Source organism: Heliconius melpomene, chromosome 13, assembly GCF_056956725.1.
Source record: "Heliconius melpomene rosina isolate 202511_hmr_F chromosome 13, ASM5695672v1, whole genome shotgun sequence".
NCBI classification, from domain to species: domain Eukaryota; kingdom Metazoa; phylum Arthropoda; class Insecta; order Lepidoptera; family Nymphalidae; genus Heliconius; species Heliconius melpomene.
In genome coordinates this window covers 6915414-6932353 of record NC_140401.1, presented here as the reverse complement: position 1 = coordinate 6932353, position 16940 = coordinate 6915414, and the positions used below count along the sequence as shown (strand labels likewise).

General features: G+C 31.7%; 1 protein-coding gene across 1 annotated transcript; it reads right to left on the bottom strand.

Annotated features, from left to right (window-relative positions):
- Positions 1–47: 47 nt before the first annotated feature.
- On the bottom strand, positions 48–7291 carry twf (twinfilin actin binding protein). Its single transcript, XM_085196819.1, has 9 exons — positions 7131–7291; positions 6625–6702; positions 6377–6488; positions 5895–6057; positions 4943–5076; positions 3265–3368; positions 2905–3048; positions 1925–2043; positions 48–1544 (listed from the first exon to the last, which is right to left on the bottom strand). The coding sequence occupies exons 1-9, from the start codon at positions 7153–7155 to the stop codon at positions 1392–1394; spliced, it is 1032 nt and encodes a 343-aa protein (XP_085052945.1). The 5' UTR covers positions 7156–7291; the 3' UTR covers positions 48–1391.
- Between the last annotated feature and the right edge of the window lie 9649 nt (positions 7292–16940).

Genomic DNA, 16940 nt, shown 5'->3' with positions numbered 1-16940 from the left:
TGGAAAAGTTTTAGAGCGGTGGTAATACGGAAATAACCAACTAAATATTTATCAAAAGCATTTATTTATTATAGAATAAATCATGACTGAATATAAAAATATAATGTATACTACAAATACAACAATGCTTTGTGCAATTTTTCAATTTTTATATCGCTTTTTTAACATCTATTAAATTACTAAAAGTGCAAAAATAAAAAGGACTTTTTTTGAGAAAATACAACATACATTTGATAAATGTAATAAATTCTAAGCATATGTTTGAATCGACTAGTTATTTTTATTAAAAAATATATATGGTTATGAACGTTACTTTCAAATGGCAAGAAACAGTATATTATTATAAAGTTGTTATTAAAATAACAAATTATTGCAGGATTATTATACAAATTCATAATCCATAAGAATATGTTTAGAAGGTGGTGTAAAACACCACGAAATGTAAAAAAATCGTTTTAGAATACATGTACTTTTAAAAATTCATGCAATTATATTGAAAATCTGAAATAAATTGTATTTCAGATTTTCAATATAAAGTAAAAAGATTTGCTTAAATAACTAAAATATATATTAATACCTATCATATAATCTTATTAAAATACGGCAATTAAATTGAAAAATAGATTCATGCACAAAGTCATTATGAACAATCGTAATAGGTAAATTAAATATTTAAATATTTAAAAATATATTATTAGAAACGTTACAAAATTTTCACTTATTTATAAAAGAAGACAAGCTAAAAGTTAATACTAAAACATGATTAAAGTATTAGATAAGATTTCAATAGATAATAAGAATTAAACACATCTATTTATTTATAACAATTATCTCATCTTATTTTCAAATTTTATGTTCGATCCAAATCTTTATTTGTTTTAGAGTTCTTTATATAATTATGCTTGAAAATATGAGACTTTAAATTATAATTTTCATACTGCATACATACATACTTTCAATTCAAATGTTATTGCACTGATCAACTAATAATAAGCTTATCTAATTTTAATTCGTTTAATACTGTTTTCGATTCCATTATTGCTTTGAGAATACAATAATTGGTCAACTTTAGTATAGTAATTTTGTTTTAATATAATTCAGTGATATTTTAACTAGTGACGTACATTACGTACAGTACGTACGTTTTTCTTAATTTCAATAAACAATTATAAAATCTATTTCATAGGAGACTTTTAGATATTTTCTTTAGATATATAATATATTTTTTGACTAAGCAAATTCACAAGCTAAAAAAAGCTTTTTAAATCTAATAATGTCTTCCTTTTACATAACTATAATTGAATTAAATAGCTAAACGAGAAAATATTATAAAAAAATTAAAATAATTAGAAGACATACGTAATAAATTGGCATGATTTTAAACATTATAATTATTGAGCCGACTGTGCCTTAGTAATTCTTTTTGCGCCTCTGTTGGGAGGGCCCTTTGGCTTCGCAAACGCTGGTCGATGCAAATTTCTTTTTGGATGTATTTCATCATATAAATATTCTTCAGTCAATTCCTTGCCATCATCTATTTCAAGCTGAAAAAAATTAAATGATTGAAATCATTTAATACTTAATTATTTTAATATTTTTAAAATGTTATTACACAAAAAAAACTTATTTTTGTAAACATATATAAATTAATTGAATGTAGCAGGATGGTTTCCTAGATATACGTTATAGGCTACGTAAAAAACAATACTTTCTTCTTTCCTCTTTATTGCTTTATAATATTAAAAAGTAGCCGTCGACCAGCGCGTCTTAGAGCTGTGGTAGTGTTTGACTGTAAACTAAACGAAAAATGAACTATGCAACACAAAAGTAATTTTCAATTCATGTCAGCAGTTTCCTAGATTAGCACACTTAACCAAAAAGACTCTTCATCTTAATAATATTAGTATAGATGTTAAGACCTTACCCTTTTTGCAATATCCAGACCCATTTTCTCAATGATCTCTAGAAATTGACCTTTACAACTCGAGTACATCATTCTCTCCTTTATACTACAACTGTAGCCTGGCATTGAATAGATGAATACTGTGAAATGTAAAAAAACAATAGTACAAGTTAACTAAAAAAAAAATAATTAAATCAACTTCACACTGTCTCCCACGCACAGCAGGGTAGGCAAAGGAAACCTAGTGTTAAAACACTTCGATCCTCACTTTCCGCCGAATTCTGGAGGTATTACGTATTGAGTGGCGGAACTCAACGCTGCCCTTTGCCTCGACACCAGAAATATTATATTCGACACCAGAGTGAAGAAATGGAAATATAAATTTAAATAAAAAATTAATCTCCTGAGTTTTTGTAGCTTCATGCTTTTACACGCATAGTAGGGTAGTCAGAGGGAATGGAGTGTAAAGAAGTAGATATTTCGCCCCAATCTGTTCTAAAGAAAGTAGATATTTCGCCCCAATTTTAGACACGTTCTTGAGGTGATGAACTGAATGATGTCTCACTCGAGAGGGGAATAAAAACAATTTACTCCCTGAGTAGAGATGGAATCTACAATGTTGTAGACGTCGCCCCACAGCGTGTCGACGTTGCCCCACAGCACCACAATAGCCTCAAATATTTTTACATAATTATTGGTCAGTGTATAAAAAATGATTCTTTGTATCTTACAAATACACAAAGTGTGACATGTGATGGAGTGGGGAACTTAAGTTTCGTGACATCACATTTCGGAGTAGAATATCCTACTAACATTATAATATGAATGTTTGTTACACTTTCACCCAAAAACTACGAAACTCTAAAGTAACATAGCTCAGAACTACACAATTAATGTAAAGATTCTATGTTATTTGGCTATACTATATGACTAATAAAACTTATCGGGCGAAGTCACCGGTGCGTCGCTAGTTAATTAATAAAGTGCAATCTAATCCATACCTATACTCTCCATGTGGTCACCCTCATGTGTATGTTTGAATATATACAAGTGGTATCTCGCTTGGTCACTTGGCACGTGAGACGGCAGCTCTGTTAAGCTTATCACTGCTGCTTCTGCTAAACAAATCTTTTCCTCATCTAAATCTGTGAAATATGAAGTATAACATATTGTTAGCTTAATCATTGTATAGATAAAGTTTTATGTGTTATATAGTATGTTAATTTTAAATGTTTATTATATTCCTAAGTATTACCTGCGACTTTGCCCGCGTAATTAAAGGGAAATAATTAAGAGCTATATGTGACACATCAAGCAGGTTACATCAAAATGAAGTTATCAATAGTTTTTGCTTGCATTACCTATTTTAAACTGCAGATAGTTGTAGGAACCTCGCTGGAAGTCAAGTATACCGTCAGTTGCTGAATCGGTGATCGGGAACGATATGCCGCCCATTGTTGATTGCCTAAAAATTTTTTTTTTTAGCAAACGGGGGGAGCTCTCTACTAGAAACTTTTTACATCTTTTGTAACCAATAGGCTTCCAAACGGTTTGACCGATTGAGATGAAAATTTGCAAAATCTAAATGAGATATGACCATGTAGATGGTTTTAGTTGAAAAAAAATTTTATCATATCTGTCCTATTAAGGCCATTGTGCAAAAATGCAACAATGGCCTTAATACTTCATAGAATATAGTTTTATTAAATTAGTAAATCAATTTTACATTTTTAAATATAAATTATTATTAAAAAAATACATTTAAAAATATAAAAAAAACCACTCTTCCGAGGGCGGGACAAGGGTCCAAGCCATCGGTGGCTAGGACTCCAGAGAAGAACCTCCGCACAATACGCGCCGTCTCAAGTAACACTGCCTTCTGTATCCGGTTCTTGATCCAACAGCTAAGCGATAGCCTCTTAGTTGTTGGTCGAGGCTTTTCGCTATTAAACCGTTAACCGAAACCACTATCGGCGCAATGGTAGTCGCATTGACATCCCACATGGCGGTAATCTCATGGGCTAGGTCCAAATATTTAGATTGTTTTTCTTTTTCGGCCTTCACGAGATTGTCATCATGTGGGATAGTAACTTCAACAATCACTGCGCGGCGCGCCACTCGGTCTACTAGTACTATATCAGGTCTATTGGCAACAATATACCTGTCAGTAATAATAGACCGATCCCAGTAGAGCAAAGCACAGCTATTTTCAAGAACAGACATGGGATTGTACCTGTAGTAAGGCACCTCCAATTCTACAAGGCCATATTGAAGAGCAAGTTGCTGGTGTATTATCTTGGCTACTTGATTGTGTCTATGCAAATACTCATCATTAGCAAGATGAGAACAACCAGAGACAATATGTCTGAGGGACTCCCCAGGTCGATGACACGCCCGGCAGATGTCGATAGTGCCATCCTTCATAATATGTCTCTGGTAGTTCCGTGTCTTGATAACTTCGTCCATAATTGCACAGACAAAACCTTCAGTTTCTCCGAAAAGATCCCCGAACTGTAACCAAGATAATGATGAAGCAGCATCCACGTCCTGGCCCACTAGGGCTCTATGGAATCTACCATGCAGCTCCTTGCTCTTCCATACAGCCATGCGATCAGAAGTAGTAAGTACTACAGGCCGACGCAAGGAAAGAGGAGTAAGGCCTTTGTCAACTGTTACCACATCCTTGTGCATATCCACGTCAATCTTGAGAAAATATTCTCTAAGACTGCATACCTCGTGGTTATGGAGGTTCTTGACATTCAAAAAGCCACGACCTCCACACTTACGCGCTTACTTACTCATTATTATTACAATATTTTAGCTCATCATAATTTAAGTTAAAATAAATTTCCCTATAGTTTAACATCATCATCATCATCATCATCATCAGCCTGTCCTCGTCCACTGCTGGACATAGGCCTCTCCAATAGCACGCCACTGAGCTCGATCTTCAGCTCTTCGCATCCATCCGCTGCCCGCCGCTTTACGAATATCGTTTAACAGCACTAATAAAATAAAAACAATATGACGTTCCTATACCTTGAATCAGTGCCATAATTGGGATCATGTTCACTATGTCGAAGTTCTTTTAATGCCTCCTCTCTATCAGTTAACGGTGCTGGAGCATTAACACCATGTAGATGTGCCGTATAACCTTTTAAGCATACTTCATCCTGAAAATCATAATTTAATTTATAATTAATATATGTGTTAGTTGGCGGGACTCAACGCCGCGTTTTTCTTGTTACTGGAGCAAGAAAATGGAAATATTAAATAATCAATTCCCTATGAGAGGTAATCAAACCATCGCGTTTACAGGCACATGTTTGTGTTCTTATGTCACAACGGCCCCTATATAATATATGTATAAATAAAATAAAACATACATTTATATAAAATTAATTTTCCTACAAAAAACAAGAAATTCATAGGATATAAATGATTTACGTAGAGAATTACGCAAGTTGCTATTTGTCGCAAGGTTTAATTATACAGAGATTTTCATATAATTTGCAGCAAAAACAGAACACAAACACTTTTATGTTTTTACTGTGTTGACTTTAGATTGTCTTGTGCTCCAAAGGATTGAAGACATGAATATTTGATATTAATTTCAGATATACAATTCCATAAGAAGAAGAAAGAGTGTCTTGACAGACAATTGTCAAAATTACATTAACCTTTATATTATTTATTTAATTATTTCTTACACTTCTTACAGACTTATGGTCCATACCTTTTGTCATCTTATACATTTTATTTTATTTTATCTTTAGATATTACTTAGAACTAGATTTTTGGTATTATATACATATATTTCTATATTTATACAATATCACTGGCTAGCATTTTTTGTAATTTACCATTTTCTATGCATTAACCTTTACATTTATCCTTTTTTCTTTTGAGTTATGAAACTCAAAAAAATATATATATTAATTTTTCTACCAAATTTTTTACTTTTAAACTGAAGAATTTTGTTATTTTATACCTTGCTTGTAGCATGCATTTCATCTTTAATGTGAGCAGAGCCAAATTCTTGTTTTAGTGTAGCTTTAGTTGATGCATACAACATTTTATGTCTTACAGGAGCACTATCTGGAGACCAACTTAGAAGAAGCCATTCATATCCTAGAGAATTAGTTGTATCAAATCTATAAAAAGAAATTATATTTAATTTCTTCAACAAAATGTATAAATAGCAAAAAAACAAGAAAAAGAAAAGAAAGGAGTGTCTTAACCCTAGATAGACTGAATATGATTATAAATGTGACGGTAGCTGGTTCGGTCCACACTCAAGGAACTTTTCATTTCAGACCAAGAACAACATTGACTTCCACCACTCCCCATGTGTAGTTATGATTTTAAGGGAAAAACAGAAAAGTGTCTAGACAGTCCTTTCTACTTAGTTATATCAAGAATAAAGCATTAAACTAGTATATACATATATAAAAAATAAAAAACTCATTGTACCTGTATAATATATAACATGGCAAATCTTCAACAACTAAAGATGGTATATATTTATCAAAATCTTGTTCAAAAGATCCTTTCACAGACTGATATTTGGACAGTGTTAATTGCTCTGAAAGTATAATTTATATACAAAAGTGAATATATATAGATGAAGCTATTTCTATTTAAAATTTAAATTTACTTCAATTCTTTAAAAAGTGTTATGGAATACAAAATACAAAAACTATTTATGAAATGTAATTTACCATTTTCTATGCTTATTTTCAACACTCTGATTTTTCCATCTCTGCACTTGCTGAAATACTTTTTGAGTTCTGCATTAGCTGTAATAAAGCATATACAAGTACAGTAAAAGTAATCTTAAGTAAAATTACAGATATCTGATTCATAAGCTACCAAAATATAGTTGTTATTAAGCATAGTTTTTATAATCTTTTCAATAAATCTTGAATAAATAATAGGAATATAATTTATAATTCTATTTTAGATAGCTATATTGCTGGTAAATGAATATGTTACGCTTATTAGCCATAATAAATCTACTTTCCCTAAGGCGGCACGCCTCGTGTTTTTATTGATTTATTTATTTTTAGATGATAGTATTTTTTGTTATCTTGTATATAATATCATTATGAATCATTTCTGTTAAACAAACCTATGTAATATTGTAACAGCATTTAAATATTACATTAAAGGAAAACGATAATCACAAGATTGAAATTTATCTGCGATAAGTTAATATAATAAATACCTTGAATCCCAGTTTGATGAGACATTTTTATTTCAGACACAACAAAACGTATTATATATTAAAGTACATGAAGTACATATAAAAAAAGAAATGAGTAATTTCTTATGTATAACGGGAAATTATGTAGGCGAAAGCAATATTAATATAAAACTGAAAGGTATGACAGCTGTCAAGTGTCAATAATTCTTTCACTGTCAATGTCATTGTATAACAACTGTTCAAAAACAGCAACTTCTAATAAAGTAACTATTATAATTGTTGTTATTATAATAACATTTTACGGTAAATTTGATTAAATGCTATAATTTTGTAACTACATTTTATTAACAACGAAGTTGTACTAAATCTATTTTATAATATACTTAAAATCGAAATCTTTAGCAATATCTCGTTCGTGTAAAATAGCAGACAACATAAAATGTAAATATATAGCTAGGTAATTATTAAGACAAAGTTAAACAAGATGTACAGTATTAACCAGGTGCGTTCAGTATTTCGTTAAAATATCTTATTAATATCTATTTCTTTTCGTATCGTAATATTGGAGTAAAGTGTAGTGTCGGATGAATGAATGTGTAATGTATGATCAGAACTACAAACCAACAACCACCGCCATAGCGTGACTTCTTATTTCGGAATTTCCTTTGATTGTTCCTAGGTAAAGTATCGGAAATGATATTGCAGTTTTTGAAGAGATCGATGTGAAGTTAATTTTTTGCATTATTTTTTATTACTTATTAGGTCTTGATAAAAATTTTGATTTACAATTGTTTTGCGATTGCAAACTTTTACATCCGAGTAAAAATTTATAATTATGCAAATTTTCAAGAAAATAGCCTCAGCTTCACGCTGTAGGTATACTTACTTTTTAATACTATTTCCTCTCTTACTTACATACTTAATTATTTATACTTGATTGATGCATTCCCAACTATTCATAAGACAGTATTGATTTGCGAATTCTAGCCTCGTTCTTTAAGTTCCTTATGGATTGAAGCCACTGAAATTGAATTAACCATATTAAATGACTTAATGTAAATAGAATACTGTTAAAACATTTAATCACACTTCTGTAACGAGTTCGTATTGGTGTGATTAGAATGCAAGCTGCAATTACAATTCAACACGTACGCCTTAAGTAGTAACAGGAACATCAAGCTTATTTGACAGAATAGCGAATGCACTACGCTACAAGCCGGTAATACCCTAATGAATACTACGTGCTATTACTAAGATGCATTTCGACGTCTTAAACTTAGGTAAGTATTTGATGACGAAAGATGCTTTTCAATTAGCAGAAGGTGAACTTGGTAATTGAAATTCAACTCTCGGTGGCTCGTTGCCTCGTGAATATTTTAAATTTTTTGCAGACATTTTAATGGTATGGCTTTTTATGTCTCTGTCTTCATGTAATTTCATTATTAATACTCGAAAAGGATAGTGAATGATATTACCTATTTCTAAGCATAACTAATATTTACTACTAGCGGACGCGCGCAGCTTCGCTTGCGTATTTAGGGGTGAATTCTAATAAACTGTGAAACATGTGTTCAATGAAATATTTTTAAGAGTCTAAATTTCAAATTTTACGAAAATCTGTGGCGTTATAAAGATTTTTCCAAACAAACTTTCAACCCCTTATTTGCACCCTTAGGGTGTGAATTCTAGAAAACCATGAAACACATGTTCAATTAAATATTTTTAAGAGTCTGAATTTACAATTTTATAAAAATCGGTGCAGATTTAATTTTTTTCCATACAAACTTTGAACCCCTATTTCACCCCTTTAGGGTTAAAATTTTTCAAAATCCCTTCTTAGTGGATGTCTAGATTATGAAAGTAAACATCTGTCCAAATTCCACGTTTCTACCACCAGCGGTTACAGCTGTGCGTGCGTCTTACCTCAGTCAGTGAGGACAAGTCCTTTTATATATATAGATAACTAATCACCTTCCCGCTTTATCCCACACACAACAGGGTAGGCAGAGGGAAGTAGTCACTCCGTTCCTCACTATCCGCCGATTCTTTTTTCGAAGCATTGCGGACTCTTGCCTTGGTGCCAGATGCCCAGAGCCAAGAAATGAAAATATTAATAAATAATAAAAAGTTTTTAAGTTTAAGTTTAGTTAAAGAGCTTAGTAGTTACTAAAATCTACAATTTATAGAAGATATTTGTTTCTTTTTATCTATAAAACGATAATATTATAATTTTTATACAGTACGATATAGACATTGTATAGGTACATGACATATACATACAGAAGTAGTTTCTAGCAATTTTGCTCTTAAACTTCTATCTACTTAGAACTAATTCCTGAGTTAGTCGAGTACGTAAGCGGTTTGCTCAACGGGAATTGAGTACAAGTCAAATACTCTAGTACAGTTTAGTTTGGTATATACTTCGTCCGGTTAATTATCGTCCTAATACAGTACGTCAACGATGCATTTCTCACAATTACAGCTTAGGTTAGACAAAGTAAGCTGCTTGTGCTCTTAGTAGTAGAGTAAAGTGATATACTCGTGCGAGAGCTTGACATAGAAATCTCGTAGACCTTGATGTGTCTACGAGATTTCTATGTCAAGCTACAATTATTAATTCTACAATGTCATCAACCCACCGTCATTGACCTGCTTGATTTTCTCTTTCCTAAAGGTCCTTTCCATGTTGTGGCTTCTATATGGTCCAGCGCGGATCATAGTAGCCTTATATATGAGTTGTCCTTTGCAACTTAAGTTTTTAGGCTTCGTATAACGCGTGCGTGGTTCAGCCTTACTCCTATTTTTTCTTAATTAAATCTGTTTCACGTTGTATTACCTACGCAGCAGGGTAGTGTTAAGACACTCCGTTTCTTTTCCTTAGCTCCTTGTATTTCCTGATTAACTATAACTAGAACTAGAATGACTATAACAAAAAGTTATAATTTTTTGGTTAAAATTCATAAGTTTGGCTAGCGTACAATAAGCAAGGTAAAAGCAGATGTCGAATACACTTTTCTCCAAATTAATGGAATAATTTCACTTAAAATTTTTTTTGAACTACCAAAACTTCTTCCAACTTCTATTTATTCTTATTTCTATTTCTTCTGCATTATTTACTTTAATTAATGAGTAGTGGCGTTAATGAAGTAAATATGTATTGTCCAACGCAAAGTTTGGCTAGTGTGGTTAGTGTCCGCTTGATTACGATTTTGTCAACAAAACCACGGAAACTCCAACAGAAATCAAAGTTCGCTCTTGTTTCCTCAACAATCGGTACATGATTCTCACGTTAAATAACTCATTAGTAGGGTTCCATAAAGTAATATCTAGTTCTTATATAATTTTTATTTTGAAGTTATAAGCAATTAAATTAATATATAAAAAGTTATTTCCAGTTACATTAATATTTTAATTTATAAGTAATAAGTAAAAATTTAACTACAAGCTACCAGTTATTTAAGACACTAAAGGCGATTTTTTAACATATCAGTTAAAAGCAAACAATTAGTGCCACAATGTATCAATTTGTTCGTAAAAGCTAACAGTAGTATTTTTTCATTTTTTATCCCTATCTCCAGCAGCGTGTTTAACGTGATTGCACAAACACGGTCGGATACGTTTGTAATTAGGAAAACCGTACCTATTCTGAAATTTGATTTCGACAAAGCTAGCTCAAAGGGAATTGGAAATCAGGATGAATATTTCACATCAAACATTAGTAGCTACATTTAATCTATATTTTATGTAAATTGCACTTGCACGTTTCTTAGAAAACTGTTAAAAAAAATATTAATTTTATATTTTTCTCAAAGATGCCATAAATATAAATTAGCCAATATATGGTAATTACCTATTATATAATTGGAAATTTAATTTCAATGGGTAAATTCAAATTTCATATTATAATTATCGGGCTCAGCTTATTATATTTTAATTATTTATTGGGTCTATTAATTTTCTTTATATAATATAATTTCGTATTTTTATACATTATAATTCTGTTCTTCTTTCACCTGCGTGTTCAACAATGAAAGCCTAAATACAAATAGGTATTTCCCGCAATGTAGAGTTTAAGATCACAACCTTCGCGTGCAGTATATGCGTGTATTTTGAAGAATACTTTACAAATATTATTAAAACGTATAGGTATCTTGCATAAAAAGGAAGATAATAATCATTAAGTATACAGTTGATAAAAAACAACGTTTAAACTTAAGCTCAAACCTTCTTTTTATAAATATGTAAGCATATGTTAGCTGGAACGTATACCTCTCTAATACTTAAATTTCAAAATAACATCGTAGACTTAGCGTTTGTTGCGAATATTAGGTCAAATCATGAGAATTAGGTCAAGCCATTTATTGACATAGTCTACCAATTCTGTGCTAATATGGCCAGCCGAGCCTCACAGCCTCCGCCGGAGTTATCTCTGATATATCGTCTAAGATACTGCGGGGACTCGTAGCAAAAACGTGAAAAGCTCTAATAACGGAGTTCCACATTATTGCAGAGGTTTTGGCGTCATAAGGACGTAAAAGTTTATTGCCTTTACAGCGTATCTCTATTGTATATAAGTTTTTGTAACATTGAAATTTAGAAATTCGAAATTAAGATTATTGAGACTGTAATTTAGTTTAGTATCTAGTGGTTAAAATATACTTCAATGTCTTAGTTTCACGCAATATTTTTTATTTATCAAGAAAAAGAAACATAAATTTAGTTTATGATATCAAATTAAGTGTTGGATCTGTTTTTATGTTTGTTAATTTATTGATGAGATTTATTTGATTTAAGATAAAACATTTAAAAAAATTAATTATTAAAATAATTATGATTATCAATAATCACTTACACATTGTAATCAGCTATTGAAAATAAAATGTAAAAATAATTAATGAATGAAAAATGCAATTCGGGATATCTGTAGCGGCTCTCATCAATTAAATATTTCTGAGCCATTAGCGCAGGTGGCGGGCGACGTAATGGAAGCCATTAGAGCTGTCCGCTGCCGTGCCTGCCCGCATTATATTTGTACATTAGCCGCAAATAATTCAAGATCGATTCCATAACGTCTTAGGTCTTGAAGGAATGTATTTGTAAGTATTCAATACAATATACATTATACAAACTCCTAATAAAGATTTTGTTATTTCTGTTACTGTTACGTCATAGTAACGGCTCGCGGCTTCGCCCGCATCCTACCTAGTTATACATTTTTTAAGTAAAACTTAGATTTTTATTTGGATTATTTGTTTATTTTTTTCTTTTCTACATATAATATTTACTTAAAATAATGTTACATTAAAGAATATATAAAAAATATGATTCCTTGAGTGGGAAGTGAACACACATCCTGTTGTATCTACAGCCGCCCTTGTGCTTTACGACTGGCCTCAATTATATTACAATTCATATTAATATAGTTTAAGGTGTACCTAAAGAAAGGACGACTATTTTTAGCAATACAATGAGAAATCCAAGACGTTTGACTTACATATTATATTCTTTTCATTTGCCGGGAGCGATTGTTCTTCGATTCTTTGGGTAACATTTTATTTGATCGTACATTTCCCATAATGTTTAGTTTATTCGTAAAAAAAATTCTTTGTGAAATGAATAACTTTAACCAATTATTCTTTCAATTTTTTTCTATGAACTTGATAATTTTATATTGACAATTATTTCTAACTCTTCAATAATATATAAATATAATCGTCATTTTGTTATAAAATTTTTAAAGAGAAAGATAAAGTCCTTAATAATGTCAATAGAAAAAGAATTTTAAAGTGAAGTGGCAGTAAGCATTTATTGGGGTTTGCGAGGCATAAGCTGATCTCTCTAAAATCATATGATTATAGTTTAATAGGTACACCCTATTTATATCATATTTTTTATTGTCTCCATAAGTAACGGCGCGTGTATACTTCGTATATACCTACAATGACATTTGAAGTTACACATGTATATCGCATGGTACAGAAGGCAAGTTAATACTAGCTATCTGAGGCGTCACGGACGGGATAAATTGCAGCAATCTCTAGACGTCGCTGGGCTCTGATCCAACTCGGGATTCCTTTCACTTCGCTGATTTAACGAAACTGGTTTTGCTCTTCTACGTTTATTCTGTACTCGTTATTATTAGTGTTTTCCGGGTCAACTGCTCCATGGCAACGCGAGCCTTCCTTGATAAGAATTAAATTGACGTCTCTCTTTGTGCAGAATGAATCCACTTCAGATGTTCTTGTTTGTGGCATTTCTGCTTATCGCAACTGTGAAGCGTAGGTACTTATAAATGTTCCTTTTGTTATTGCAAATTATTTATTAAAATTGTAACCGCCTCTTCTGTTATACCGTTGCTATGATCTTTTAGTTTTTCAAGATTCATTTGTGAGTTGTAATATTTAGAAGAGATTAAACTTGTATGTTTATTTTCTTAAGCAACGTACTGTGCCTTATATTATTTTATACTTCCTCAATTTTTTAATTTTGTCAACTTTGTGCCTGTAGTAGCTTCTTGTATAAGCCGATTAGTGCCATTAGACGTAGCCATATTCCACAAGACCCACACACAACACCCCCCAGCACCGCCTCACGAAGCGATCGGAAATAAATTATCTTCCGTTTCCTGCGCAGCCTGCGCTTGGATGCTAATTGTTTTCATTTTTTGCGCGAAACGCTCGCCGAGGTTTGCGCATTGTAAATTGTAGCTACAGTTTTTATGGTTACCCAGTTATTTATTGCTTTATGTGCGCACCGCGAATTTGAGTGCGGATTAAGGTTATACTGCGGTGGCTAATGGCAATTTATGAACTACACTGTGCTACACTGCGAGGGGATGTTTACTTTTGTTATTTATTGCGGTTTTTTTTATATTTACTCTTATTTTATAGTCATACGAGCCGGCTGAGATTTCTTGTATCTGAGAACATGATTTCGAAAAGTTAAGACAAAAGTAACTGATACTCTGTTTTTAAACACTAGCATGTAGTATATAATTATTGTACTAGTTTCACAAATAATACATGAGATTTGAGGCCACTTGTGGTGCAGTGGCACAAGCGCATCACAGTAAACGCGACAGGTTGTAGTTCAATTCCCACTCGAGGAAATAAAATATATAAAATATTAACTAGATTTCCATAAAGACGTAATTGTGCTCTGCGTTAATGCAATTTAAAGACCAAATCAAATTCGAAATTCCATATTAAATTACTTTAACTTAGAATTGAACAAGTCTAAGTGACAAGTGGTTAAGAAGATATTCAATTTCGCCGGTTAAACAGTTCGTTCGTTCGATAGTAGACGTGTACTAAATTTTTAATGCAAGGAACGCGACGTCGAGGCCACCGTAATGGGAGAGTAAATATCACAGAGCTTCTTATGAATGAATAATAAATATCCAGGCGTTCGTTGAACGCTGCAAATTCAACCGTCGGGAATTCTGCTGACTGCTTTTACTTAGATATTTGATATACGTACAAATTGTCCGATAAAGTTTATAGCAATTGCGCATGAATCTCCTAATGCTATATCGATTTCCTTGCAAAATGAGCGCGGCCAGTAAATTATTTCTGGGTGACATCGATTAGCAACTGGATTGCACTGTCTTCAACCGAATCTAGGCTAATGCAACTAGTTAAGAATAAAGAATAATCAGAAAGTATATCTAACAAATAAAAAAAATATATCAACACCAATATAAAAATATTAACCAAAATGTCGATATGTTACAGTACTTTAGAGCTGTGAATTGCAAAGTTTGAGTTTTCTCGTCGTGTTTGGCTTTGAGGTTTCTGTTTGGCGGCAGGTGGTGGTAAATAAAACGTACATTGTTTCAAGCGCCCCCCCCCACACCCCCTCCCCGCGTGCTAATTGCGCAGAAGTGTTTAATGAACACTTGTTTGCTGTTTGCTGGCTAAGCTATTCAGCCGGAATTCTATAGTGTACTTCAAAAATAATAGCGAGATTGGTGCTACGTCAGCTTTTTGTATTTTCAAATGCTATTGATTTATTTGGGGACAGGTTGTCATGGAAAGTGATAGTATGTAAATAGTAAACGGAGTGTCCTAACACTAGATTTCCTCTGCCTACCCCGCTGTTTGCGGGATACAGCGTAAAGCTGCTTATTAAGATAGTTAGATTTATAGGGGCTCCAAAGTCGATAATAAGTATGTAGATCCTCATTTACTTCCATTGCTCCACTCCACTCCACTGCTTAAAACTGCTACATTAAAATAGATTGTGAATTAATTTTATTTGCAATGTTTGGCACGAATAATAAAAGGTAAATGGTAAGTAAAAATATCATGTCATTCGTTGGGAGTGAAATTTAAACAAAACCATACATATAGTAGAGTATCATTCATAATTTAAAAGAAAATATGCGAATTTAACAATTGCATTTATTTACTGAATGAATACATCTTGAGTTTGTTAATTTATTTTAACTTAAGTTAATTTGTTGCCTAAACTCTTGCATCCTCTAAGTCTAAGAAATATTTAGTGTCTCCCACAGTAACGTAGAGCTGTTTGCGTAATGAACTTTTAGTTTAATTACTTGTTACGCATTCCCACATTATCTAAATGAAATATACTGTGCGCCATAGTAAAATACTACAATTATATTGTGTAGTTTTGTATGTTAATTATATAAAAATGTAATTGTATAATAAAAATAAAATAAGTATGGGCATTAGAATCTTGGTTCTTAAAAATTCTCTAATTAAGTCTATAATAGTAATTATCGTCTTTCAGAATGTTTAATTAGATATTTTATTTATACAATTTGAATACGGAGTTTGGAGGTATATGTAATTTCGTTACTTTCACAAGAGTCGTAAAAAAAATTATACTGAAGTTTCAAAGTGGAGTAGGGAATGTCGAAATATATGTAAAGAAGTCAGAATGTAACGAAAACTCTAAAATTAGATATTTTTGTGGTCATGAAGTGCAGGTAATTCTACTTAATGATAATTTTTCACCACTGATTTTAGTAAAAAAAAAATAGTTGCTGTAATACACATTTTTTTCAAATTTTGTAAAGGATATCATATCATATAGATCACTTGAATTTGCCGATTCTTCAAAAATATATCGTGTCATATACCTATGTATATACAAATAGTTATGTAAATTTAAGCGGTGTGCACATAAAGACTAAAGAATTCTTGTATAAAATATAAAATTGTGTATAAGGGTATTTATAAGGATGTATAAGGGATTTTAATTTCATCTGAAACAGTAATTTACTTGTTTTAATTTTATTCCAAATAGAAAAGAAGATTTTTTCATCTCGGTCTTACATTTAATTTCATTATTCTTTTGCTTAATAAAATAGCTTACTAAGAAATTGATTTCAAAGGTTAACTTTACTCTGCAACTGATATTAAAGTCTCGTTTTTACATTTTTTCAAGATTTTTCTCAGACATTTAAGTATTACAAATGAAAATGCTTTTCGACCTTTGATCAGATTTTTTTACTTCAAAATAAGGAGTAAGTACATATTAAAGTCAGACAAGACTAAAAGACGCGAATTCAATTTACATTAATTCTACTTTTCATGCAACATTTAAAATGGAAATATTCAGTAAACTTTAAAGGTTTTGGTTAATATTCAAGACGTCCTTTGTGATGACAGAAAACAGTGTTCAAAACACGACGAGGTCCGTGTCTGGATATGTTTATTTAGGACAAAACGCTACGTCTTGGCTGACGTCAAATATTTGTAACGGCTGATGACAAGATTCGTGTGAAACTCGAGAGTTGTCTATGTATCGACATGCTGCATGCATTCTCGTTTAAGCCAAATTATCTTTTGGCTACATATTAGG

Coding starts and splice junctions, on each gene's coding strand:
- twf (XM_085196819.1), bottom strand. CDS start 7,155: ATGTCTCATCAAACTGGGATTCAAG. Junction 6,058..6,376: donor CCATGTTATATATTATACAG/GTACAATGAGTT, acceptor TTCTTTTTATAG/ATTTGATACAACTAATTCTC. Junction 3,369..4,942: donor AATTATGGCACTGATTCAAG/GTATAGGAACGT, acceptor AAAAATTTTTAG/GCAATCAACAATGGGCGGCA.